The sequence below is a fragment of the Mesoplodon mirus genome (assembly GCF_964341445.2).
Source record: "Mesoplodon mirus genome assembly, chromosome: 10".
In the NCBI taxonomy this organism is placed as follows: Eukaryota; Metazoa; Chordata; class Mammalia; order Artiodactyla; family Ziphiidae; genus Mesoplodon; species Mesoplodon mirus.
In genome coordinates this window covers 13,522,205-13,549,655 of record NC_138986.1, presented here as the reverse complement: position 1 = coordinate 13,549,655, position 27,451 = coordinate 13,522,205, and the positions used below count along the sequence as shown (strand labels likewise).

General features: G+C 39.2%; 2 protein-coding genes across 5 annotated transcripts; both read right to left on the bottom strand.

Annotated features, from left to right (window-relative positions):
* Positions 1–528: 528 nt before the first annotated feature.
* FBXO5 (F-box protein 5) lies at positions 529–10,244 on the bottom strand. Of its 3 annotated transcripts, XM_082634380.1 has the most exons (6): positions 10,033–10,109; positions 6,980–7,139; positions 4,403–5,120; positions 3,107–3,197; positions 1,965–2,147; positions 529–1,253 (listed from the first exon to the last, which is right to left on the bottom strand). In XM_082634380.1, the coding sequence occupies exons 3-6, from the start codon at positions 5,083–5,085 to the stop codon at positions 1,002–1,004; spliced, it is 1,209 nt and encodes a 402-aa protein (XP_082490506.1). In that variant the 5' UTR covers positions 5,086–5,120; positions 6,980–7,139; positions 10,033–10,109; the 3' UTR covers positions 529–1,001. The 3 variants fall into 3 exon arrangements, with proteins under 3 accessions (XP_082490506.1, XP_082490505.1, XP_082490507.1); XM_082634379.1 differs by lacking the exon at positions 6,980–7,139 and having other exon boundaries at positions 10,033–10,238; XM_082634381.1 differs by lacking the exons at positions 1,965–2,147; positions 6,980–7,139 and having other exon boundaries at positions 10,033–10,244.
* Positions 10,245–15,139: 4,895 nt separating this feature from the next.
* On the bottom strand, positions 15,140–27,307 carry MTRF1L (mitochondrial translation release factor 1 like). 2 transcript variants are annotated; one of them, XM_082634050.1, is made up of 7 exons: positions 26,971–27,262; positions 24,299–24,378; positions 22,273–22,456; positions 21,644–21,807; positions 19,996–20,113; positions 18,676–18,812; positions 15,140–17,908 (listed from the first exon to the last, which is right to left on the bottom strand). In XM_082634050.1, exons 1-7 carry the CDS (start codon positions 27,221–27,223, stop codon positions 17,708–17,710), a joined length of 1,137 nt encoding a protein of 378 aa, XP_082490176.1. In that variant the 5' UTR covers positions 27,224–27,262; the 3' UTR covers positions 15,140–17,707. The 2 variants fall into 2 exon arrangements, with proteins under 2 accessions (XP_082490176.1, XP_082490177.1); XM_082634051.1 differs by lacking the exon at positions 15,140–17,908 and having other exon boundaries at positions 18,793–18,907; positions 26,971–27,307.
* Positions 27,308–27,451: the final 144 nt, after the last annotated feature.

The window sequence follows — 27,451 nt, the reverse complement described above, 5'->3', positions numbered from 1 at the left end:
CTTTTGTGGCTATTTAAGCCATACAGTTTAACTGGCTTAGTGATGAATGAACTAATACACCAGTATTCCTCAGAGTGTTTTATGGTCTTCCTGTATTGAACCATCCTGAGATGCTTATTTCAAGACCCAACTACACAACTACTAGGATACTGGGTGGGGAGAAAACTGGAATAGAGCCTGGAACAGAGCCTGATAGTCTCACAAGGTCCTCAGATAAGGAGACAAAGACCCACTCAATGCCTTCACACATACCAGGCAGTGTCCTACAGCTTCTTACTTCAGCTGTTTCTAGGTTTAAAATGTTTAAATAAAAGATTCACATTATTTATTAAGTTTGTAACACTTTTATTCATAACAGGAAAAAAATTTATTTACATGTATATACAAAAGAGACATTTATTTTCTTACTCTGGCACATAAAAAAAATACAGAAATATTTACATATGTACAAAATATTAAAACATACAAACCTTACGAACAATGAAAAAGCAAGATTTCACAAAAGATACTTTTTTGGGAAATACACACACTGAAAAAGAGGTTCAAGAAAGCTGACAAAACATTTAAATTAACAGACACCAGAAGCTGATATTTCAATAGGTATTATTAATTTGGTAAAGCAAATAAAATGTCTCAAATGCTAATGGATGGTAAAGAAGATTTACATTTAAGATTGTCCAGGTAAAATTACATGGTCCTCCTTTACCATAAAATTGAGACAATTTTATTTTACCTTTGAATCACAATCATCGGAAAAAGTTTTTCTTAAAATATTTAAATTTTCTGATTTATATTGAGAATTTTGAATTTTTTCACATTAAATTATAAAATATTTTAAGAGTTTGTGTATCCTCTCTTCTCACTGGGGGAAAAAAATCCCATGTACTACACTGATTTCAACATAAAATTGAACATCACAGTACATTTTTTATTTTTTTAAGTTAAAACCTAACATTTTCTAACTAACCTTCAAGATCACTTACAACTGATTTATTAAGAGATCACAGTCGTCGTAAATTCTTCTTGCTTTTCTTAGTACCAGGCAAAGGACCCATTTTATAACTGGCTTTTAGGGGCTTGCCATTTGAACAGTCCTCAGTGGTATGATAATTACACAGGCACCTTGTGCAATAATCAAATCCACAGCCTTCTCGTTTACAGGTTGCCCGTTGTAAATAACAATCGTATTTTGCAGGTGAATTACAGCGAATACAGGCTTTGAGGCTTTCATTCTTTTTCAAAGTTCTGGCAACCTAGAAAGAAGAAAATCCATAAACAAATTTTAGTAAGGACTGAATGTAACTTAGTTAGTCAAAACAAGGGCACCTCTGTGCCTCCCCCAATACATGTATAAAGCACTAATGTCACAACTCCCACCTTTAAGGAGTTTAGTGTTCAACGACTAAGAAACCATTGTCAATTGACCCAGTGGCTATTTCCTAATGCTACAAACATACTCTTATTCATAAATGCTACTCACACAACAATGCAGAACTTAAATGTCACCTTTTCTGTGAAATCTTCCTGGAGTCACTCAGGGGTTGGTTGCTCTTTCACCTCTAGTTCTCCTTTTTTAAAAACACCTATCACATGGCATTTATCTTTATATTGCTACGAAGGTTACCATGTTTCCATATCTATGCGGTGCCTGATAAAATTGACTTCGTGCTTAGCTCTCTTCCTCAGTTATTAAAGGCAGTAATTGTGAAACGTAGTACTTAACAGTTTTATAAAAAAACTTCAAAATCAAGGTTTTTCCTTATTCTCTTAGTGTTTCCAAATTAGATCTCAACAACATTGAATTGTCATAAACAATGCCAAAAGACATTATTTTCGGCATAGAAAGACATCTCCGTGTACTTCCCTAATCTGATTAGTTGAGTTATAAATGGTTTTCTTATAATAAATCCTTTTAACAACAAATGTCCCATATGTTTCTAATTTATTAATAAACAAAAAATTACCTCAGAGAATTCACTGTGTCGACTGTAAGTAGAACCTTTCTGATCACCTGGATCAGGTAACTTGGTTCGAGCGTCTTTTTTGGGGAGAGTCTGGGTGGCTGACTTTTGCACGGATACTAATGGGGTTCTGAATAAAACATATTCTCTGGTTGAAGCATGTGGTGAAAACTTTATGTTCTTTTCCTAATTTAAAAAAAAAAAGGTTTTAATAGGATTAAAAAAAAATTCTCCTATATTCTCAACAATCAGGAATTTTTATTATGTTTGTACATGTTGTACATGTAAAAGGGGCAAATGAGAATATAAAGGATTTATTCCTGCATCCAAATTACCTGCATGTGCTTAAACACAGCCACCCACAACTATTCACACATTTAAGGCCTACCAACTAAGCTGTTGAGCGAAACTGCAAATCAGAAATTGTGAGAAAGCGCTTTACACCCTTAGTATGTAGCATTTAATACATGATTTATAAAGCACTACCACCAGAACAAAAGGTCATTCTCCCCATCCACCAGTAGATGGCAACAGTCACTGTTTAAGGGTCCCCTCAGTGCTATGAATGGATCCAAAACAATCTTTTGGAATAGAAAAGTTTCTGTTAACACCAGCTTATACATAAAGAAACTGAACTTGGAGAATTTAAGCAATGCTTGTCTAAAGCTACATAGCTAGTAAGCAGCAGCACCAAAATTTGGACCTAAGTCTGCCAACTCCTAGGCCTGAAATTTTAATCATGTGTCGATCTTTATTCTCAGAAACATCTCCAAAGTTACTAAGTATTTCGTAAAGTAAATGAATTCCTTTCCTGCATTAAGAATCTTCAATATGTAGATAATTACTGTTTATTTGTTAACAGCTAAACTACAAATGGCAACCAAGATTAGCTATATGGTCAACTCTCACTGAGATCTGAGTAGTTTTCCCTTTATCTTCGGACATTTCCTTTCATGGAGAACCCAAGAAATAAACGACTGGGGTGGGATCCCATCCCCTTTATCTTTGAATTATTTTAATGAGTTACGAATGTAAAGGATTTCCAGATCATCTGTTATCCTTGCTATTTCCCCCTCCAATTTCAAAGGTAAAGAAAGAGCACTAGCTGTCATATTTTAAAATTAAAACAACTGCAAAAGACTTACAGTAATTCTTTGTATTGCTTTACTGTACAATTGCAATGCCCCCTTATCATCTTCTAGGATCTTCTTCCAAGTTGTGCTCACTTTAGACACACTGGAAAAGTAAATGATTATAAAGGAAACAATTAAAGCACCACAAAGAGCTAAGATGACTATACGACAGAAACGTTAACAGTGCAAAAAAGAAATTTCTATTAGCAGTGCTTCTCAAACCCGGCTATACATTAGAATTGCTTGAGGCATGCACTTAAGATTTAAGGATGGCCCATGTCTAGTCACTTGCGTTTAACTGATCTAAAATGGGGGCCAGGGAGCTGTATTTTTTTAAAAGCTCTCCATCAAGTAATTGTAAGTGGATCCAGGCTAAAGAACCACTACACTTCGTACTTCATTTTCTCACAATATCCACAAATATCAAATAAGAAGCCCCACTATATATATGGCACCATCTTGGTTATTTATTAACATTAGACAAATTTCAAAGAACTTGAGGACACACTGCTATTAGTAGAAATTAATTTAAAAAATCCATTTTGCTGACAAAAATGTTGTGAGGTTGATTATTCCTCAAGAAGCTAGCCAATAATAAAAATCAGTCCTTACTTATGTCTGTTGTTTCACCTATCTTTCATGGAGCAGTGTAAAGTAACACAAAGAGTACCTCTAAAAAATTTTTCAAAAAGCCAAAAATGAACCCAGTTGAGCTGGAAGCAATCTAATCCAATAGTCTGGATAATCATCTTAATTCTCAGTTACCTCATCCTAACAGGTTTTCTTTGGTGGAATGCGAAAGGGTGGTCAGTATAAGGTTTCTAAGAAATAGTAATAATCAGACCCATTTGTGAGTTTCTGTATTTTCATCACTCTCAAATTTGAAAATGGCCTAAAAAGAACAGAAATTATTTCATACTTTCAAGTGTGACAAAAATCATAATGCCTATTGGACCTATACACCAGACCTAGGCTCTTGTTTTACAGTTAAGACTAAAACATGGTGCTTACGTATGAACAATTTCAGAACCAAAAGGAACAAAGATCCCAATCTCACAGAAATAGTTTTCTAATAGCATAAATATGAAATTTGAAATAACTGGATTAAATGCATACTTTGAAAATTATCTTTCTTTCCTCCTAGTGACACATAAGTAGTAAAATACCAGCAACCAGACAAAAGTCATCACTTCAATTAAAAACAGTGCAAGACGACCCTACTATGTCTTTGCATGAGCTGGTGGTACTGAGCCATCTAACAAAAATGTTCATGGATTATATTAATGACCACAAAGCAACAATACTTACTTGATTAAGTCCATATCACTGAGCTGTGTCAAAATATTTGCTAAGAGATGTCTGAGTCCCCTTCGAAAGAGTTCACTGAGAATATCTACACAGTCTAGGCCCATTTTCCTGCCAATTATATTCTGTAGTCTAAAATTTCCACTGGATATAAATTCCTTCAGCTTCTCCCAATCTATTTTAGGATTTCGTTTACAATTTTTTTTTAATGTTGAACAAACCACTTTTTCAAAATGAAGAGCCGGCAGCAAGTTTTTGTTGGGATATTGGTCTGGGCTTTGTGTCCGTAGCAGGCAAGATTGTGGACTGTCACTGAAATTTTCCACCAGGGGAAGGCTACTGTCTTCACGTTCACTGAGGCCACTTTGCTGGGAAAATGAAGAGTAGCCACTGTCTTCATAAGGTCCACTGGTCTCTAGTTCTTCTATGTCATTTGAACTATTAAGTGTTTGCTGTACATGTAGATTTTCCTTATTATGCAAGGGCTTGCTCTCAGTTTCAAGTTCTACAATCCTGGGGCTCACAATCGGTGACCCAATATCTGATAACCTTTCATAGTCTTTAATGAAGTCTTTATAAGAACCTTCCAAATTCGCAGTAGTGTAGGAACCTTGTCTTCTACTGTCATCAGGCTTTACCGGTTTAATTCCAGAATGAACATGGTTATAGTTAAAATCACACTTCATTTTGACAGAGACAGTGGAACTTTCTTCTTTACAACCTACAAAAAGAACATAACATATTTACTTCCTAATGGCAAAATTTCCACATATCCCTACTTCTAAATTTGGGATATAGAGACTTAATTACTTTGCATTCTCTCAGCACTGTGTACTGCCTATGTAGCTGTGAAATTATCCAAGTTTAATATGAGAAAACATTACTTATAAAAGTATATACATCTTATTCTTGAGGGGGTACCTTCAGTACAGACTTTTAAATCTGTCTGACTCTACCATCTGACTTTCAGAGTCATATCTGAGTAGAAAGTAGTGACAAAAGGGACTATTTAATAAATATCTGTGCTTATGGAACAAGTAAGGAAATGTGATGCCCCATGAGTGGGGTATGAGATAAGAAATATCCTTATAGAAATCAAATACTTCTAGAGAAACATGGTCAAGACAATGGAGGAGGGGAATGCCAAAATAGTTTTGATAAAAAGTAGCAAAAAAATTTGTATATTTAAATGTTAGTTTAGCAATTATTATACGCCTTACAATAATGAATCAAGAAATCTATAGGTAGCTTGGAGAAAGGACTGAAAAGGCAAGAAATTTAATCATTTGAAGGTTAACCATACTACTGAGTTTTGGGGCCAGATAATTTTGCTGGGGGCTGTCCTGTGCACTATAGGATGTTTAGCAACTTTTAGCCATTTGATGCCATTAGCAGCCGCTATTACCCAGTCAGGACAGTAAAAAATGTCTCCAGTAACCACTTATTGGAGTGTGGGGAAGCCAGCAGAGGCCAAATTTCCCCCATTCCTTAGGTGAGAACCACTGCTTTAAAGGATGATTAGGATTTCTGTCAGGTAGTAGAGACTGGGAAGGGATGGGTTCAAGAAAATTGCTTAGCATTTCTGAAGGCAGAGTATATGGATGGTGTGTGCTTCTAATGTACTCCCCCATCTACTATACCCCCTGCAAACCAAGCACAGGTAGGTAAAAATTTACCCTATAAGTAAATGTAGGTACACCGGTACAGCATCTGTTCATATTAATTTTACTGTTTTTACTTAGAACCTCTAAGTACTAAAGGACACCTTGATAGCAAGTAACCTTGTAGGTAGAGACTCTCTTTTAATTAAGTTTAAACTAAGAGTTCAGGGGCATAAAAGTAAATAAACCCCCAATTAACCCTACCTCTAGAACAAATTATTCTGAGTGGTTCTCTTCTACTCAGAAGAGTAAAAAATTCCAAGAGATTTTTATTTTTGCCTCAAGTAAAGAATTAAGTATGATTTACACAAGACTACATTTTATCTGACAGGATAAAAAAGAAGCCACCAACAAAGACACACCTTTTACTTTGTTTAGTTGCCTAAAGGGAAGAGGCCTGAAACTGTATGTCAGAAACTAAAAATTCTTTTCAAAAGCATTCTTCCTCTGCTGTCTTTAGAACTTAGTTACTGGGAGACTATCCTATAGAACCCCTTTCATTCAACATTGTTCTTTAGATATGGACAGTTCTTTAAATTTAGAGCTAATAATGATTCAACTATCTTACTAAGTGTTTAGAAGTTAATTTCCAGTGTGTTTCCAAACACTTGATTCTCACAACCTTTTGAGGTAGAATGGAGAGGCATTATTATTTACAGTTAAGAACACTGAAGCTTATCTAAGTAACTTGCCTAAGATTTGACAGGTAGTTAAGAGGGACAGATTATTCTTCTTCACTGTAAATTCACTGTTCCTTCCACTATCTCACCTGGGAAGTAAGATGAAGAGCATTAAAAAAAGCATAAAAGTATAGACTTATGGACTTTGGGTTATAATTTAATACTACATTATTTACACTGTTGCTCAAATTTTTCCAGCTTTTGCCATTCTAAGTTCATGTTCATTTGACATTCCTTACTTTTTGGCACTAAACAAGATGCTCCAGGATCATCTTGTATTTTTCCTGTTCCAGCCAGAAAATCTGTTATTTCTCCAAGGAACTTTGGTTCCTTTCATTGGTTCCAAAATCTGGATGCTGGTTGTAGATTTAGAGTGTGAAGTTTATACTGCAAAATAAACTGAATACCATCTTTTATTTAAAAAAGGAAGCTGAGAGACTGTAAAAAGCTAATTCCATGTCTTTTAACTAGTTCAGTGCTTCCCCATGACCAAGCCAAATGCCCCTAAACAATATGGGAAATATAATTGATCTGATATTATCCTGGAAGGAAAAAAAAGTATCACACGGTTCTGTGACCTCTTGACTCAGATAGATGAGGGGTAAGTCTAGTTCTGCCACTTCATTCATTTATGCAATGCCTCTTTAGTGACAGGGTGTGGAGTAGAAAAGAAACTAGTCATGCAAGATCTTTTGGAGGTGAAATCCTAACATCTGAAAGCCTTGTGAAAAACCCAACAGAGGTGGACACTGGAAGGACAAGTGTTGAGCTTTCAAGGAGGAAGGCCTGCAGGGCTGTGACTTAGTGAGCTAGGGGAAGAACTGATTGAAAATTAAAGCTGGAGAGGTACAGAATGCTCTATGGGATTTTAAGGGTAGACTGGCTTTTATTTAGTGTGTAAAAAAGAGCCTTTGAGGGGTTCTAAGTAGAGACATTTGGTTTACGTTAAAAAAAAAAAAAAAAAAAGATTGGCAACTGTGGAAAATGGATTGTAGGAAGATTCAAGTGAAAGCAGGGAGGCTAGTTGGAGGTGCCTATCACAGGGGTTCAGAGAGTTGGGTACCTGAGACTAGGATGGCCGCAGCGGAAACAAAGATTACCGGATAGATGTGAGATCTTTTTAGAAGGGTAAAGTCAACAGAGGTTGGGGATGTACTGTAATAGATGTGGATGATGAAGAAAAGGGGAGTAAAGAATACCCTGAGTTTTAAATCTTGAGCATCTCAGGTACAAAAAACAAACAACAAGACACTTCCTCATTTATAAAATGCAGGTAAGAAAACCAACCAAACTGGATTAAATGTATGGAAGGGTCCCTGTCACTTACAGTTTAATAAATAGAACTTATTTTCACCATATTAGTTTTGTAAGCCAAATCCCTTCATATTCTTCATACTGTAAATCACGAACATTTTAAAAGTAGCAAAATGCATTCTACACAGATCTATGCACTTCAGATTATTATATACTTTCCCTAGGAATCATATCCGACTTCAAATGAAAATCCTTGCTCAGCCTTTTGACTAGTTTTGTGACCTAGCACACTGAATTAGTCTTTCAGTTTCTTGAAAATGTAAATACTGTCTACAAAGAGTTGATAACATTCTTAAAACCTCTTAGTTACCCACTCAACAATCCAATCACGAGAAAGTGGTAATGATAGTTAACCGTACAAAGTTTGACCTTCCATTTGACCTTCCAATGTAGATGTGACACGTCATATTACAATAATTAAAAAGATTACAGTGCTTGGAATCAGAAATCTTTACTGCTATCCCAATGCTAAATAATCAAGTTCTACAATCTCCAATACCTGTAAGATAACCAGCATGGGCCCAACACTAATCAGGCATGGCTATTCCTTCAAAATTTAAGAGCCCCAAGGCCTGCCGCCATCAACTGCAAATCAGCCATAACCCCTGAGAAAATTTTAGAAAAGCCTACTTTCAGAAGTAATGGAATGCAATAGATTTTTAATTTCATTTCCTCAAATTTGTAAATATGGAAAAAAAAAATCCAGGGACCAGTAAATATTCTCGTGAGGGGCAAGGTAGTAAAGACAACTGGAATGAAGCAACCAAAGAGATCCCTTCTTAGAGCCACCAAGCTTCAGAATTTCAGAGGGGCTCAAGATTCAGGGTTTTCTAGAAACAGACTTAACCTGTTCAAATATTTTTTAAGTTTTCCACATTCCTTTTCTAAAGAAGGGGGCACTTTTCAGTGATGACCAAATATACAATATCAAGTTGCTAATTTCTAAAATTCTTGGTCAGTTCTGAGGTGAAATGCATGCATCTGGATCTCTTTTGGAAGACAGCAACAAAGAGGAGAAAGAAGTCAGCGTTTGTGTGCCTTCCATTCCACCCAAGAGTTGGAATAAAAGACTGGTTCCTCAGGAGCGCGGGGGAAAAAGATAACTGATTCTTCACTTCTCAAATCTGCTTCCCAAATGCTTCAAGACCGTCTCAATTTGGACAAATTCAGGGTTCTGTATTAAAAAGTGCCTTTCTTCCTCCCTCCTTCTGACTCCAGGCCTTGAGACTGAGTCACTGGGTAAAGGGAAAAAAGGAGAAACTGAACATTTTTGGTTGGACGTCCCAGCAGAGCCTGGCCCGATGAGGGGGGCCCTGCATTTGGCGGGATTGGGAGGGGACCCTGGAAATCCCGAGGGGTCGGCGGGGTGGCCCTCAGGGCGCGGGCCGGCGGAGGAGGCGGGAGATAACAGCGAGCACGATCTCCCGCGCCCGCCAGGAAGGCTGAGGTGACGAAAACCGGGGGAACTGACTTCCGACCCGGGGGTGCGGGGCATACGGGGAAACGGGGCATAGAAGCGAGGGTCGGGCCCCTGGTCGGACGCTGCGGGCCAACGGCTCGCGGGGCCTGTCAGAGCCGCAGCCCCGGGGTGGGGGAGGGGAAGGAGGGGCGTCTGGCGCCCGGGCCGGCGGGGTGGAGGTCCCTGGCCCTGCGCGAGGAGAGAGGGCCACCGGGGAGGCCGCGACCCGCACCTCCTCGGGAGCCGGCGCCCAGCTACGCGTGCATGGCGGGATCCGGGCCCGCCGTCCCGCCTCTGCACCTCTGCTTCCCCTCCCCGGACCTCTGCCTTCTCCCTCCCGGTCCCGGGACCCCCCGCCGCCGCCGCCGCCGCTGCTGGCCGCCCGAGGCCCAGCGACGGGCCCCACGGCCGGATTCGGGCGCGCGTCGGGTCCGGGGCGCTGTCCCCCGTCTTCCCCCCCAACCACTGGGCACCCCTCCTGGAAGGCGCACCCCGCTCGCACTCTCTCCTCTCACTCACCGTCCGAGGGGCGAGGGCGCCCGGCGGCTGTCAGAACGCCGTAGCTGCAGCGGCAGGAACCGGAGGGCGGCCGTGGGGAGCAGCTGCAGGGGCACCGGCTCATGCCACAGCAAGTGGGGTCCGCCTCAGGTGAGGGAGCTGCGCCCGCGGCAGAGAAACGGGTCACCCGCTTCTCAGAGCTCTAGCTTCTAAAAGGCGCCAGCTGGTACTTTTAAAATCTTTGAATTTGGTGCCCAAATCCGCACGGCCCAATGGGGCGCGCCGCTCGCACGCGCGCTCCAATGGGAAGGCGGCGGGAGGGGGTGTCCTCACCCATGCCCAATTGGAGGCTGCTGAGGCGGGGCCGAGCCGCCAGACCCAACCTCCTTCTTCCCCGGCGGCTCCGCGCGTCCGGAAAGATGCTGAGGCCGGGGGCGGGACCTCGGAGCGCAGGGAGGCCTCTACCGGGCCGCACGTGGAGGGAGCCTACCACGCATGCGCGCTCCCGCCACGCTTCCCTTTGCCGTCTGGAGAACGGGCCTCCTGCGGGTCCTAATTTCATCCTGAAGGCAGCTTCGGCTTCTGTCTGAAGATCTCCGATGGGTAGAAAGGGCGGCCGACTTTCTCCGGTCATCTCGCAAGCGGGAGTTTGGTGAGTGGCGACTGTGGTCGTTCCGGAATGCAGACTTTCCGGAAGAGAAGCCCTCCCCCAGCCCTACTTAGCCCGCCTCTCTAGGATTTAGGCGCGCTCCTCTCTCCTCCTAGCTTCGCCCCACCCCCGGCTCAGCGCTTTCGCGCAGGCGCTTGTGGCGGGCGGTAGCTGTGCTGTTGGCGGGTTGGCGCTTGCGCGCTGGGGTCCCCCGCGTTTCTGTTTGGGGGGCGGGGAGCGTGGGGCCGCGGTGGGTGGGGCCGCGCCCCTCCCGGCACGTGGAGCTGGTCCTGCTGACGTGGTTGGGGGGAGACCTGGGCCCGCATCTCCCTGGAGCCTTCCAGAGCGGGTGAGGCTGGGACAGTCACTTCTTGTAAGCGTGTTTGTTTTTATTTTCAACCACTGTTCCCCAGCCACCACTGCTGTGTCACGGACGTTTGAAACTACTGTACTCGCCCGGGTTTCGTTTCTTTTCAAGGGCCATGCGCACACAGTAGTCCTCGCTCTAGAATGAATGAATGAATGAATCAGTCATCCTGCCCTGGGAGTTCCCATTCCCACACCCTGGGACCGAAGGCTCCTGGCCTGATTTTCTAGTAATGGAGGAAACAGAGGAAGTATTAATTGTTAAGTCTTCTATGACAAGTTGTACCGTATAATTTGTCGTGTTGAACTTTTCACTCTTTGAATGTGTGCTTTAAGTGGTGACGTTGCAGTCCCCCGACCCAGCTTTTGGTCACAACACATTGAAGCTACAGGAGGTAAGCTCCCCAAAGTCCGAATCCCTGTCTTTGGCAGTTTTCCCTCTTTCCTTTGCTTTTCGGCAAAAGACTATTAACTCTCGGGGAGAGTTAATAGTTGGCTTGTGGTAAGCGGTCAAATTGTTGGCAAGTCCTGCGTGAAGCAGGGCCGGGATCAGGATGAATCATGCAAGTGCTGAGTGGATCCTGTCTTTAGGTAAAATTTTCGATAGTTCATGTTTTTTTGCGTTAATTTTTATTTTTCAGAATGTTGCATTAAATTAGTATTTTTCTGGGTTGCTGAAATTTTTGACATCCCCTTAAATTTTTGCACCTGAGTCATGTCTCTCACCTGGCCCTGGTGCTACGTCCTGCAGACATAGGGTTGAAAAGACAAAAAGTCCTGTTCTTCAGGGAGTTTACTTTCTAATGGGAAAGAAATTCGCAATTAACAATTTCATTGAATGAAAGAGGAATATAAAACAACATAAGGGGGTAGAGAAAGAGCAGTAGGGGCAGGGTTAAGGACTTCGGGTGGTCAGGAAGGTTTCTGAGGCTTTGGACCAAGATCGGAATGTTGAACTGGCAATGCAGAGATCTGCATAGTAAGCAGAGGAAAGAGACTGAAGGCACATAGCTTGTTCCAGGGCTAGAAGGAAGTCTAGAGCCTACAGAGCAAAAGACTGTAGGAGGTGAGGTCAGATAGGTAGAAGCCAGATCCTGTAGGACTTGGTTAACTGTTGGAGGAATGTTAGCAAGGAAGTGATAGTTGAATGAATATTAAAGCTATGGTAGCTTTTTTATCTACTAGGCACTTTGTAATATTAGCCTTTAATTCTCCCAATAACCTTAGGGTTTTCATTTTCTGATTGTGCTTAAAAGTGTAAGTTCATTCCCACAGAACCACCAGTCTTAGGATAAGTCCATGTATTTTCCTCTTTCCTCTGTGTTATACTGAGGAGTAATAATATTTGTGGGAGGCCTGATTGCTTATAAGTACGTTTTCATATTACTTTCCCATTTGACCTCAGAGATCATCTTTATTCACCTTTTTTATTTTTGGATGCAAATATGTGAAATTTGAGGGGAGGGGGGTTCTCATTAAATTAATTGACTGGACTATAACCTTTGAATCTTAACCACAGCTTAAAAGGTATACTCCAGCAGTTATTTTTAAAATTTATTTTCAGAAAAAGGCTAAGATATTGGAAAAACTAAAATTACTATCGTATTATAAGGTAATACAAAGAGTGAAGCATGTTTTATTGCATGCTGGAATAGTTTGTTAGAGTCTTTTTCTTTAGGCTTATTAAGTTACTTAATGTTGATTTTAACTATTAGAGCTTTAATTATGTTGAAATATTCTTCTTAACTGAGAGTTAACTTTTTCAGCAGGTTCATGAGCACCTGTTAGTTTCATTTTTAGTGAGAAATTTAGAAAGGGCTATTCTGAATTTTACTAGATGTCAACAGATATATGTACCTCTTTTTTTCTACAAATCAGTATCAATCAGAATTGTTGAGTTTTTAGGTGCAAATGAAGTGCAGAGAGAATTGCCCTTATTCTCACCAAATCCTTATTGCAGATCTACAGCATGCAAGACATCCTGGAAATGTCTGGAAATAATTGGGACGTGGTACCTGCCCCTTTGCTTCCTATCTGGGCCAGCCACCTAATAGACGTAGATGCTCAGTAAATAATCTTTGAATAAAAAGCATCATGAGTACAGGGGGGAGGAGATAAGGTGTACAAAATACAGCTGTGAACACTGGATGAATCAAATATGTCTAGTTACTGTGGGAATTTTTATAGAACAGCAGAGTTACTGCTGTATGCCAGGATAAGAGATTACTCTGTAGGACAGGGTTTCTCAACCTCAGCACTACTGACATTTTGGGCCAGATAATTCTTTGCTGTGGAGGCTATGCTGTGCATCGTAGGGTGTGTAGCAGCAGCCTTAACCTCTAACTCCCCCTGCCCCCCGCCCCAAGTTGTGATAACTGTCTCCAAACATAGCGACATATCCCCTGGGGAGTGAGGCTGCCTCTAGATGTGAACCTTTGCTGTTGGGGATGTCTTTTAAGGGAATGGGGAGGAGAGTGGTCTTCCCTGGCATAGGAACGAAATGGTGGCAAGCTTAAGTGCAGGAGGATTTATCAAGAAAAATTAATTTGATGTGACATAAAGGGGTGGTGTGTAAAGTGGGCTAATATGAAAGGATGCTGGGTAGGGATATGGATGTGCTGCGTGCATACTTCAGAGTTGGAGTTTTATTTGGGAGGCAGTGGGAATCTATTAAGTTGTTGAGTAGAAGGGTGACAAGATCAGAGCCTTGCATTTTAGGAAGATGAATCTAGCAGTTATGTGTGTGACCTGAATTAGAATTAGGAAGCAGGGGACTTATTAAAGTAGTCCGGGAGAAGCAATTGTGGACCATAGTGGTGGTAACGGAATCAGTGAAGTTTAGGGTATTTAGAAGAGTAGGCGTTAGCAGTAAACTGCATATGAAGAAGAGGAATCGAAGATGACTGCAATTTAATTTTGAGAGAGGGAGAATGGTAGTGCCGTGAAAGAAACTGAGATCACCCAACGAGAAACGGTTTCTAGAGGAATACAACGTTTCATTTTAGACATAGTGATTATCTATTTATACATCGTGAAAATTTCCACTCTGGCTGAATGAGGTTTGATTAACTGATGTTGTAGGCTGTTTTGAAATGAAGTTCGGTTTTGGTTCTTCCTGAACAATACACCAGATTTCTAGACAAATGATTTTAGATCTAACTGCCTTTTAGACATCTTTTTAGTGCCATGAAGTTAGGTGTTGAAGAGACAAGAATGAAGAAAACAGTTTTGTCCATTAATGAAATGATGTGAAAGGGTTAATAATACATTCCATTTCCTGACCACCCTTTCCGTTTTCCTTATTAAGCACACAAACCTGAGATAGGAGTAACCCAGTGAGTTTATTGCCTTGCCATAAATGTTTTCATACTGTTGAGTAAAGTGCTGTGGTATAGTAATGAAGAGCAGTTGTTTCTGCATTAGGTGCAAAGGTTCCCTTTGGGTTGGACCTTGAAGTCTGTGGAGGTCATTATGTGTTTTAGGAAGAGAGGGCAGGGAAAACAAAGGCAGGTGGAGCGACAATGGGTGCTTTATAATTTAGAGAGCTGTGTAGATGCATAGTTTGTGCAAACAGATACAGTTTAGGGTCCTTAAAACGTTAGACGTAGGGTTCTAGTAAGCTTCACACCAAAATTCTGTTGCTCTACTCTTACCTTTTCCTGGGTTCCAGAAATTACATTTGATCATACAGGAATAACTAACTTAGATTAGTGAGTGAAGTGGAAGCCAGTGTCAGTTCACAGACCAGAATTTGTCAACTACTCCGCAGGTGTTCGTAAGGCACATAGCGATACATATCTTAAAGTTATATTGTTAACATTACCGAAGTATTATGATAATTTTTTTCTAACCAGCTGTGATGTTCTAATGGGCAGGAAGTTTGAAAACTGATGGAAGGTGATTTCCCACCTTCATTAGTACAGCTCTCACACTTTCTTTTCCTGTGGTGCAGAGAGGGAGGGAGTGGAGAGGGATGGGGACAGAATTGAGTAGACTTTTGGCTCTCCCTTGTTCACAGAATGAAATACAACATTCGAGACCTTCCATAATCTCAGTGCAGCTTTTCTAATTATTACCTGTTAGAGGAGGTAAAGAGAAATTGAGTAACAGTATATTGTAATATTTAATAACCAGTAGCTATGTCCCTTTCATTTCTCAAAAAGGAAACCAAAAGACCCAAGGGGAAAGTGGTAAATCTGGGAGACACAGGCTTGCATTGGGCCTTGTGCTCAGTGATGATGACTGCTGAATGACTGCTGAATGAACGCGTCTTGCTGTATTCTTGAGTTGCTTAGGTCACTAAAAGGGGCATTCATCAGCTGTTCCTGTGAAGGCAGAACAGAATGGCTTTCCTGAGCAGAACATTACAGGGGAGAGGGATACTCTTCAAATTAAAATTCTCTGATGTATTTGATAACCTTTGGCCAGCTTAAATTCTTAACTGTCTTTAATGGTTTTTCTACACCTCCCTTTTAGAGCAATAAGGTGAGAAATTATCAATATAAAATTACTCTGAAATTTAGCACATGTTGGGGCTTTAAAGGAAATTTGGCTAATAAATGTTGACCTAAAGAGGAAACAACTGCCTGACGATAATGTAGTTTTGAATTTATGTAGTACATGTTTATAAAAATTAAGACTGTTGACTCAAACACATGAAAAAATGTGCAATTTTGAGAGTTAACTAAATGTCTCCTAATACTTCAACATTTCAGTCATATAACCTTAATAGTGAAATCACTTTTCTCTTGAAATCCTTATTGTAACTACCATAAATTTGACATTTATTCATTATCCACTAGGTAGATCTCTTCACAATTGTAGTTCAGTTTACCTCATGTTTTCAAAATATTCTCGAGCCGGCACTTCTAGCTTTTCTCACTTTTTTTATGGGGTAACTGACATGTCCTGTTTCTTTTCCTTTTTTGTAGTTAAACAGCTTGAATTTATAACTGCTTTTTGCAGTGAAGCACACATCATGGGAGAACCATGGAGGGGTCTATTTATCAAGCACACTACTTTATTTGCTGTTGCTCTCAACACCAAAAAGTCTTTTACCAGCTGTGCAGCCTCAAGCAGACATTCCTATGCTCTCCTTCCCTCTCAGGCTCAATTCTCTGAAGTCATGGCTTATCAGAAAAAAAGCTAATCATAACCAGGATTGCCAGGGAAAAGAAGAACAACTTCTTTTAGATCTTATGATAGAAAAAAGACTATATTGATTTAGCTTTAAGCTCACTTTCAACAAATTCTTAATTCACAAGGGCGAAGTCATTTTTTAACGAATCTAATACATCTTAGCATATCAGAGCATTCAGGCTGGCTTACTTAACTGTATATTTTAATGACAAAAATGCCAAGTCACAGGAAAGGGAAGGACTATGCAAAACTAACCTAGTCTTAAGCTCTTAACTTCCAGTTTGCAGGAACTACTGTGACTTGAGGAACAAATGATGTGACCCATAATAGTCTCGCCTTCTCAAATGAAAATTCAGTGCAGTGTCATGAAAAAAAGGGGGCAGCGGTTGGCAGGGCTATTCTAGAATAAGGGAAATTTAAGCAATATAATCACATATTCCCACCTGTGATTCTTAACTGGATCCTGCCTGTGATTCTTAACTGGATCCTGGTTTGAAGAAGCCAGCTAAAACATTTCGGGGAGAACTGGGGAAGACTTGAATTGGGTGTTTGAAGATGTTAGGGAATTACTGTGAATTGTGTTAGGTGTGATGATAGTACATGATTAAATAGAACAGTGTCGTTTTTTCTTTTTTTACATACAAGCTGAAATATTTAAGGGTGAAGTATAACATATTTATAACTTCCAACACTAAGCAAATATGAAAACATCAATTACTGAAACTAGGCAATGAGTATGGTTGTGCCAGTTACCAATTTACTCCCTTACTTTGTGATATTGGAGCTGGACCTATAAACATTTCTCCTTTGCCAGCTGGTACCATGTTAAGCTTTGTCAGTAGGGGAGGTAGACAGACAGTGCAGGAGGAAGGGGCTTCTTTTGTTTCTGTTTCTATGCACAGCTGCCAGGGGTGCTCTTGGGACACTGATGGTTAATTTTATGTGTCACGTTGGCTGGGCCACAGGGTGCCTAGGCTTCTAGTCAACGTTACTCTCCAACAGGCCTGACTCTCCACCTGGAGGGGAAGGGAAGCCTGTCCAAGGGTATTCTTTCCTTGGGGACTCTCTCTCAGTCCTAGAGTAGTAATCTTTTATCTCCTAATAACTAATCCCATCGTTGGTTAAGAATTTTTTATATCAAAATTATCCCTGTTCAAATTAAAGATATGGTTGCTGTCTCCTGACTAGAACCTTGACTAATAACAATAATTACTGTCATATTTCTACTGTTTTATGTTTGAAGTTTTCCTTAAGAGCTAAGCCAAATTTCTCATCATTCATTAAATATTTTACATAAAACAAAAGACTGTTTTCCTTTCTTGTAAGTAAGAGTTCAAAATGTACAACCAGAGTCATGATTATATTGTCATACTTTTTACTAATAAATTGAGAGACGATTCATATAAATTACCTATGTATTAAAAACATGTTACTCCCAACTGTGTTAACTCATGTGTTTCAAGAGAATACTGGTACGTACACAATGTGACTTACTATAATAGAATTTTCATAAGCTATACAAGTCTTTGATAACAAATCAACTTAAACTTTGTTGGAAATAATTTCTACCAAAGATTCATAATTAGCATAATCCTTCAATGACTGTACAAGTTCATCCAGTAGGTACTCTCCTTGCATAAAAGTTTCAAGATCATGAAGTGACTTGTTTATTCTGTGATCTGTGACCCGGTTCTGTGGAAAATTGTATGTTCTTATTTTCTCTGACCTTCCTTTAGTGCCAATCTATATATTAAAAGAAAAAAGATATGAAATACAGTTAAATTCAGGGCAACTAAACCTACAAATTTAACTTACCTGGAGATTAAGCTCTTGGTTTATAATTTACAACAATGTTAAGAAGCAAGTTTTAAACATTCTGAATCCTCAAATAACATGGGAACTTGATAGAGAAAAAAGAATATAGGCTTTAAAGTCAGACAGGTTAGTACTTGAATTTTGAATCCTCTCTCTGCCATTTAATACTTTATGACTTCAGGTAATTTATTTCAACTCTATAGCTTTCCCCATTTGTAAAATACAGACAGTACCTACTGCATAGTGATGGTGCATACACACAGCCTGGCACACAGCTGATACTCAGATGCCAGCTAAACATATAACCTCTGTGAATTAATCTGGTTATCATCAGTGATGACAAAGTTATAATAAGGAGTTAACAGAAGGGGTCTGTATTTATAAAGTCAAATGCCAAACAGGAAATAAGTTGTTTCCTTTGCAACTTTCTTCCATAATTTTCAAAGGATTCAAAATGAATGGGAATTCCATATTTCTTTTTAAAATAACTTGGGTGAATGAGAAAGACACTTCTGAATATAAAAAACAGGGCAGAGGTGTAAGATTGCTATAAAACAAGTATAGCCCTTGGTTGAGCTACTTGAATTATACTCTAATTTTGACAAATACATTGAAATGATTTTAATACATACAAAAACTTGTTTATCTAAAAATATTTTTATCCTTTAGAAGCATTTTTAAGATTTCAGTTTTACCTGAATCTTTCTAGCATTGTATCGTTTACTTGTTTCTTCTTCTACATGCAGGCTGTATAGTTTTGCACGTAACTTTTTCATAGCCATCTCTCTGTTTTTCAGTTGAGATCTCTCTTGTTGGCATTCGGAAACAACACCTGAATAGTGTTATGAGAATTAAAGAGTTTTAATAGAAAAATCTTCATTTATTATCAAGGAATACTCCTTTTCCTTCTCATTCTTTTTCTTCTTCCTTTATAAAGGGAAAAAATAAGATTCTAATATAAAAAAGGAAGACTGTAAACTTAACAAGTAACTTTTACAGTTATCGGAAAACTGAAAATTTGAGTTATAGCTCAAAGTATTTCCATATTGAAGGCATACATACTAAACAATAAGCATTAGTCATTTAAAATGGATTATTTTCTGGTACCTTCAGCTAGTCACCATAATTTTTTTTAAAGTAATAACTACTCATTATACAAACTGAATTATAAAAGTTAATCTTATTACCAGAGTTAGTCGCTATTAATATTTTTGAGTATTTCCATCCACTTTTTTTTCTATTCCTGTTTATATATTATGTATTACATAAGACATCATCTTCAAGTTTAACGTGAGGATTTCCCCATATTAAAAAAGAAGAAAATGAACCCAGCACTCCTATCAGCCACTCCCAGTCAACAGGAATTATGACTGAGCTCATTTACAGTAGGCGGTTCTTGTATTCTTTCTAGACAACGGAGGTCTGTTACCATATGCTCTTTATCACATGTAAATCAACAGTAAAAACGTTTAATAACAGTGTATTGTACACTAATAGTATTTTGAAGGCTTAAGGAATATTGAGTTATAGCTCCATTGCCTTACTGTCCAGAATTAAGACAGAACCCCTGGATGTCTGCAGATGGACTTAATGGAAAGAAGCCCCTGAAATTACCTGCAAAACTTTGCATATAAGCATGTTTTTCTGGGTAGCAGGTCCAAGCTTTCATTTTCTCAAAGGAATCCATCTCCTCCTCCCTCCAAAAAAGGGTAAGAACTAGTGATTTAGACCATTTTTTGATAAAGGAGAACCCATGATATTACTTCATTGTGAGGATTTTTTTTAATTAATGATATAGTCACTAACATGGAAATTACCTGGGCTTAGATCCCTCCCTCTTTCTGGTTTTGTAATTATCCTGCAGAGTTTCAGCTAAGGATTCAAGATAAATCAAGTATTAAATGACAACTGTATTCCTCTGATAACTGACGATCTGTGTCAGTGGAAAATTAATCAAGTCATTCAGAATTCGATTTCTTTCTTCATTGTTTTATGTTGAAGAAATAAGTACATACCTGTCGGAAGATGAACTATCCGGACAGCACTGTCTGTGGTATTTACATGCTGCCCCCCAGCTCCACTGGCTCGCTTAGTATCAATCCTCAAATCTTTAGGATTAATTACCAGATTAATCTATATGTAAGAGAAAAGTTGGGATTTAAAAAAATTACATGTATGATCTGTTCAAAGGGAAGAGCTATCTATTTATAAATATAAATACATGTCATGTATACAATTTATGTAAGGTTTAATTTTAAGAACAGAAAGTAGTTGGAAGGATACCATTTTTTAAACTTTTCTTATTGGAAGAGCGCATTATCAAAACATAATGTAAAACAAAAACAAACCCTCCCTAATCCTCAAAAACTGGACTTCTCTGTAATTACCCTTTTCTTACCAATAGCAGAATTCAGCTACTAATAGAAATGTGAATATAATAGCTAAAATGATTTGAGTGCAAAAAGACTTTAGCAGAGGGGAAAAAAAATGACACTAGCTTAAGAACTATAGGAAGGTTTTATTTTGTTTAATTTTAAATAAAGGAGGATTTAAACATATTTAGAGGCAGAGAAGAGACAAACGGAAATGTCAAAGGCCAAGAAGTCAAGATAGACTCAATTCATAAATACACTGGGACCTGACATCAGGATAATGCTCTGTCCTGCGAGTCACCATCCAAAGCGCTGTATTTAAAAAGCTCTTTCATGAACCATTACAGCCCAGTCTGTGAGATGTCCACAACCCCAGGAGCAGGAATCCTATCATTCGTAGGCCCTCCATGTCTCCCTGGGTGGCTCCTTCTTACCGTTGCTGGAAGAATGAAATGAGATGACATATGGACCTCAGTCTTCAGTCTCCATCTTTTTCTGAAAACTCCTTACATCTCCAAGATGCTTAAGCCAAAGTGACTATATCTAGGTGTGGCTCCTCCCATCTATCCCATTTCACTCTCTCCCTTAACTGTTCTGTTGCTCATCTAGGCTTCACACAAAACTCAGACATGAAGAAAGGAACTCCATTAACCTTATTAGAGAGAAACCCTCAAACTTCCTTCTCAAATCATTCATACTCCATTCGGAAAAACAAGTTATATATTTCCTATCACTTTTCAGCAGAAGGGATATAAGCAAAATAGAACTTCCCAACTAAGCTCCCTTAAAAATATTATACAGTCTGAGAATTTATCTGTGAAAATAAAGTGTACTCATTATGAACCTGTAGCAATATATTTCCATTTTAATATGATTGGGTTATAAAGTAGCAATTGTGTTAAGTAAGAGTTATCCTTTGTCAAAACAGGATTCTTGCTATTAATGTTCTGGGAACAAGTCACACAAAGCAGAAGTCTTTATAAAGGTAATCACTCTTGAGCTCTATTTAATATTGTTTCTCCTATACATGGTCTCAAAATATCTACTTGAAGCTTAGTGCTGGAGAAAAAATAATAAATAGGCAATGTAAGATTAGATCACTTATATATTCTTAATTCTTACCATCTACTGTTAAAATCATACTTTTTGGACTGTGAGAATGTATTTGTAAAAAAACCTCAAAATACATGATGCAAAAGAGACACTCAATTCAGTAAAGTGAGTGTTACTCTGGGGTCAAGGCACTGTGCTGGTCCCAGGATTCCAAGGAGAGGGGCCTGTGGTGCCTCACCTCGGTGGGTTGGGGTAAGATCGCCACAGTCATGGTGCTGGTGTGGATGCGGCCTTGCTTCTCTGTCCTGGGCACTCTCTGTACTCTGTGCACACCTCCTTCAAATTTCATGTGCTTATAGGCTTCTGAACCCCCAATGCTGGCAGACGCATGTCTAAGGCCACCTTGAAAACATTGGGAAAAGGGAATTATTTTATTTTTCCTACCATTTATAAACAACTGACCATCACTTCTACCATCTTGAAATATATTTAAAAGAGCTACGAAATAAGCATATTGATTATAAAACATACTGAAAACCTTTAACAAGTCTGATATTCACTTAATATCTTTATTTCATATAACTATTAAACATAAAGCATTTATGGTGTTAACTGTTCAGTAACACCTCTAAAGGACCACTTTTAAAAGACTTAGTTATTCAGTGGTTAGTACGGAATGACTAACGTTTTATAGGCCATTTCAAACTTGATATATTTGCATTCAAAATTATTAAGTAAATGATAAGCATAAAACTACTTAAGCATCCTTATAAATTATAAAGCCTAGTCATGATCTTTCCAACCCTTTCCTAAAATATATGTAGATAGATAAATTAAATCTATACTTTTTCAAAACAGTTTACTGACCTATTTCACTTGGAAAATATTCCAGGGTTTCAAAATGCCATCTTTTAAATGCAGCATACTGCTGATACATATCAAATATCTCTGAGGTAAACAACATTGCCTCCTGACCCCCAACTCCTGCAGTTACCTCCAGGACCAAATCATTTTCATCCGTTTCTTCTGAGGGAACCAAAAGTAAGATAATCTGCAAATACAAAAATATCACCCCTCCTATAATTAAGATTTAAAACTTAAAAAAAAACCCTCAATGATTAGATGTAGGGTTTTAAATATTTAAAGTTTCCCTAAGCAAATCATTTAATATTGCTGATTACTGTTCAATTATCTTGCCAATTAGAACCGTATAATGCATAATTTCCAAAAATATTAATGTTATAACTACATTATAAATGCTATATATGGTTCAGCTAAAACTTGAGGTGTTTTTATTTCTTTTTGGTGTTCATGTATACATATCTGTTCTCTACCCAGTTAATAAGTGCTTGCTGTGAGTAGTACACTGTATTGTGTACAGCATACAAAAGAAGATTCTAGCTCTATCCCTGGAAATTTATAGCCTAGTATGGCAGGAAAAAAACACTCAAATTGTGTATTTTTTCTAAGCTTCTTTAACATGGAAGAGAAACTTGCAATTTTGGAACTGGAGAGGCCTTTAGAGAAGATCTGGTCCAATTCCCTCATTTTACAAGTAAAAGAAAATGAGATTAATAGAAGTGAGATGACTCCTTAAGGAGCCGCGTTAAGGAGCCGCGCGTTATTACTGTCCAACAGGCACCAGAACTCAGATCCCTGTGCCTAACTCAGTCTTCCTTTCATTACAATTCTATGTTTCACACTGCAGTATGTACTTATTAAGGAGATACAGAAAAAAGACTTCTTAGATGAGGTGAATTAAGAAAAAAAAGCTGCCAACATTTATTGGTTCTTTAATATTGACAGGCACTCTGCTAAGCACTCTACGTACTTTAATTCTTAAAATATCCCGGGCGGGTTCTATTAACAGCTCCACCTTAAGAAGTTTAACGAAGTTTAACTCTAGTTGCCCAGTATCCTACAACTAGAAAGTGGAAGAGCTAGAATTTGAACCCAAGGCTACCTGAGCTCTGAAATATCACTTTGTGTTGGTCAGGAGCTATACTTGCTTTCCTACTTTTCCATCTCTCTGGCCTGTGCCAATAGAATGTGACCACTCAAATCCTGAACTAACATGACAAAATTTTCATCTGTTAATTACTAGCCAATGAACAGAAACCATTAGTACGTATGTCCTTCTACGTCACAAAAAATTTAGAAAATGGGTAGAAGGCAAGCTACATGAAACTTTTCACTCTATAGTGGAACTTTTCTTCTAGACTGGTGGTGGGGACATAAATTTTTGGTAAGTTCTACACTTGGATAAAGAGAATCTCTAAATTAAGCCCCTCCTTTCCAGGATCCTTCCTCACCGTATCATGTTATTTCACTTATATTTCCAGAGATAACTGCTGTAAACCTTTAAGCTGTACTTTACAGAATTAATGAAGAGTGGATCTAATTTCATGATCCTTCGTCTAACTCCATATGTTCTGCAGTTCTCCTAGATATAAAGCAAAAGCAATGCAATTCCATTTTAAAAATCCTAAGGGCCTATTCTAGGCTGGCACTGTAATAGTGCCAGAGACACAAAGATAAGGAAATATTCCTGCGTCCTCCTACCATCTCTCTGTAACCTCTTCTCATCGTCCATCCCCATCCTCACCTCTCTTAAAAACAAAAGGAAAATATACTACCAACATTTCACTGCCTTTCTGGCAAATCCTATTAATGTGACAGTCATCTTTCTTTCAGAGTTCTATCAATACAATCCTTTTAGTATGATAAGAAACAGGACCATGGGGAGTATGCTTTTTCCTTCTTTAAAAACCAGTTTATAATTATAAATACTAGCAAGCTGCTTAGTTCTTGACTTGCTTTTATAAACTTCTAATAAAATACATTAGAAGTAATAGCATGCACGGATGCTTTATTCCTTGCACAAATACCATACCTGATGCTTCAATTGAGCTATTTCTTTCTGACATGAAGTTATTTCGCTCTCTGCAAGTTTCCTTAAGTCTTCATTTTCATCTAAGAAAAAAAGGCAGCAGGTTAAGTTTTCCTTAATTAGTAATAAGTTGCTAACAGAATTCAAGGAATAGTTTTATGGTTATTGTAGCTTAAGGGAAAAATAACAATTATCCTGTCCTTTTAATAACTGTTATTAATTTAAAGCATTTTATGCATTAGTTTTCAAAAGCAGGTAGGTTAAAAAAAAATTTTTTTAAGTTTTTCCTGATGACAAAAGTGTATGTTCAAAATAAAAAGAATCTCTATAGAAAAATATGAAGCTACAAAGCTTTTCTATAATTCTGCCTCCCCAAAATATTTGTATTAACAAATATGCTTTTAGTTTTCCAACTCAGACTCTACAATAACAAATGAATACACTGAGCTAGTTAGAAAGACCGGAAGGGGAAGAGAAGGTACCACCAGTTAGACCAAAACTGAGTTAAAAAGTAGGAAGTTATTTATTGTCTTACTAGTAAATGCTTCATTATATGAAAGTGTCCACCTAAATAAACATTTAGACCCAGCCTAATATTGACAGAATATTTACATGAAGCAGTCTTCTCTCTCAGGCTTTACCTAAATCTTATTTCATCTTTCAGTTTTAATTTTTACCATACAAAATATACCTCCTCATTCCTCTACCCTATGGACAACATGCAGCCTTTAGAAAGGAGACAGGTGGATATTTTCTTAGCTATTACAATTTTCTGTCTCTGTTGAAAGAACAAACTCTATCAGCTGGAATGTTTATTCATTTATTAACAGCCAGTTATGCTGGGAGCTGGGGGTAATATGTTAAGATCTGCCCTCAAGGCAGGATTTTAGATCATTTTACTTTCTTTATATTATTCTAGGGGAGAAAAACTCACAAAAAATAACCTAAAACATTATGTGATTAAATACTAAAATAACAGCATGCTGAAGGATTTTTTGTTTTGGGGATGGGCAGAAAAAGGAAAGAATTAAGGAGAGAGAATGACAACAGCAAAACTGAGATAGGCGAGTATAGAGTGTTGGTGGAATGGCAGGGAATTCTTTTGGCAAGAATTTGGTGAAGTGTAAAATGTGCTTAATTAGAAAAAGGAAAAATGAATTCTAGCCCTAGTTCAACCACCAACGTTCTCTTAGGGCAACACACCCAACTTCTGAGTCTCAGTAATCTCAAGAATAAAATGAAAGATCTGAGCTGGATGATCTCTAAGGGGCCTTTCAGCTCTGAAATGCAGTGTAAGGCTAAGGAGATTGGAACTAGAGTGTGGAAGTAATCTAATTTAAATACTACATTTTATTTAATCCAGTATACCCAAAACACTGCCAATTTCAACATGTAATCAATATAAAAAAAATATATTTTTTAATATTAAGGCTTTGTGGCTGCTACTTGGACTTTAAGCTTGGCTTAAGGAATGAAACTGATTTAATTTTTTCCCAAAGGATACTATGTCTCAACTATACAATTGCATTAGTCTCCCATTTTCCATGGCATCTTCAGTCCTATTCCAGGCTGCTTCTAAACTGCCACCAATCAAGATTCGTAAGCAAGAACGCTATTCCTATCGTTCACTCCCAATCTGAAAGCTTCTGCTGGCTGGCTTCTGCCAACAGGATGAAATCAAACTTTGTAGGTTAGTACTTGAGCCCCCTTACAAAATGGTTCCAACCTCCCCTTCCTTGGTTAACACAGAGTTCAGTGATTAAGAGCATGAGATTTGGGGTCAGTCCTATCCAAGCTCCATTCCTTACAAGCAGTGTCACCCGAGTTGAGTTATTTTATCTTTATGTCTCAGGTTCCTCTTCTGTTGAATGAGGCTAACAGAACCTACTTCATAATTTATTACGTGAATTGTACGAGTTATTAGATAAAGGAAGCTAAGCAAAGCCTGGAGTATGGCAAAGGATCAATAAAGGTTAAATTATTATTAAATCATCTAAGGGTGGGCCTTTATCCCTGTACAAGTCTTTCCCAACAAGTTCTCCTTGCTCTCCTAGGTCGTTATTGATATATGTTTTACTTATCATCTGTATTATAATTAATTTTCTTGCCCCTAATAGATTGTGACCCTCTCTAGGGCCTTTCCAAAGTGTGCGCCACAGACCAGCAACTAGGCATCCCCAGAAGCTTGTGCAAATGCAGAAACATAGGCCCCATCCAGATTCGAATGGACACGAATCACTTGGGAAATCTGTTAAAACCGCATGTTTCTAGGTCTCAGATTCCGAGTCTGGGTTTACTTAGCAAGAACCTCTCCTGTCACTTTTGCGGGTGGTCCCTGTACCACACTTACAAACACTGCTCTCGAGCCCATAACAGGACTAGTGCCTTATTTGTCTGGCGAGCTAATCTCCTGCTATTAAATACGCAACCAATAAAGGTCAACTTAAGTTTTGTAAACGGGCGCAGAGCACCGTCAAGGGAGCCCAAGGAGAGGATATGGGACCCGAACTCACAGAAAGATGCCTTGACCTCTGATGCAATCCAAAAGGGCTGCAACTGGGGAAAGACTTCAGACTCGGAGAGAGTGTGGACATCTGAGCAGCGGCTTAGTGGTAAGGGCAAGTGAAGAGTCAAGAATCTGCTCTGAATTCCGCTCCCCTAGGCCCGGCCCTTACCGTGTAGCAGGTGCCCGGTCTCCTGCAGCTCCTGTTCCTTCTCGTTCAGAAGCTTGGCCACCGCCACCAGCTCAGGCCGCCTGACCTGCAACTGGACTTCAGACCCTACCTGGCGCTCGAGGAAGGTCCGTAGGGGTCCGCCGCGGGCGAATAGCTCCTCCAGTGGAAGGCTACCGCAGCTTACGTGTCGGCGGGCCGGGCCAGCAGCTTGCCGGGCCCACCGAAAAGCACTCCGAAGAAACCTTGACCGCATAGCTACAGCCGGACGTCCGAAGCGGACAAGAGCCGGAAGTTCCGGACGGAGCAAATCTCGCGACACCGCGCAGCTTGGCAATAGGGGCGAGACCTAGCCAAGCACCGCCCGGCGCACGCGCCGGTTTAAAAGGGCCTCCCGGAAGCCTGGCTGGGAACTTATGGCCAATTATTATTAAACGCCGTATTATTCGCGGAGGCCGGAAGTTGATGGGCAGAGCCGAAAGCG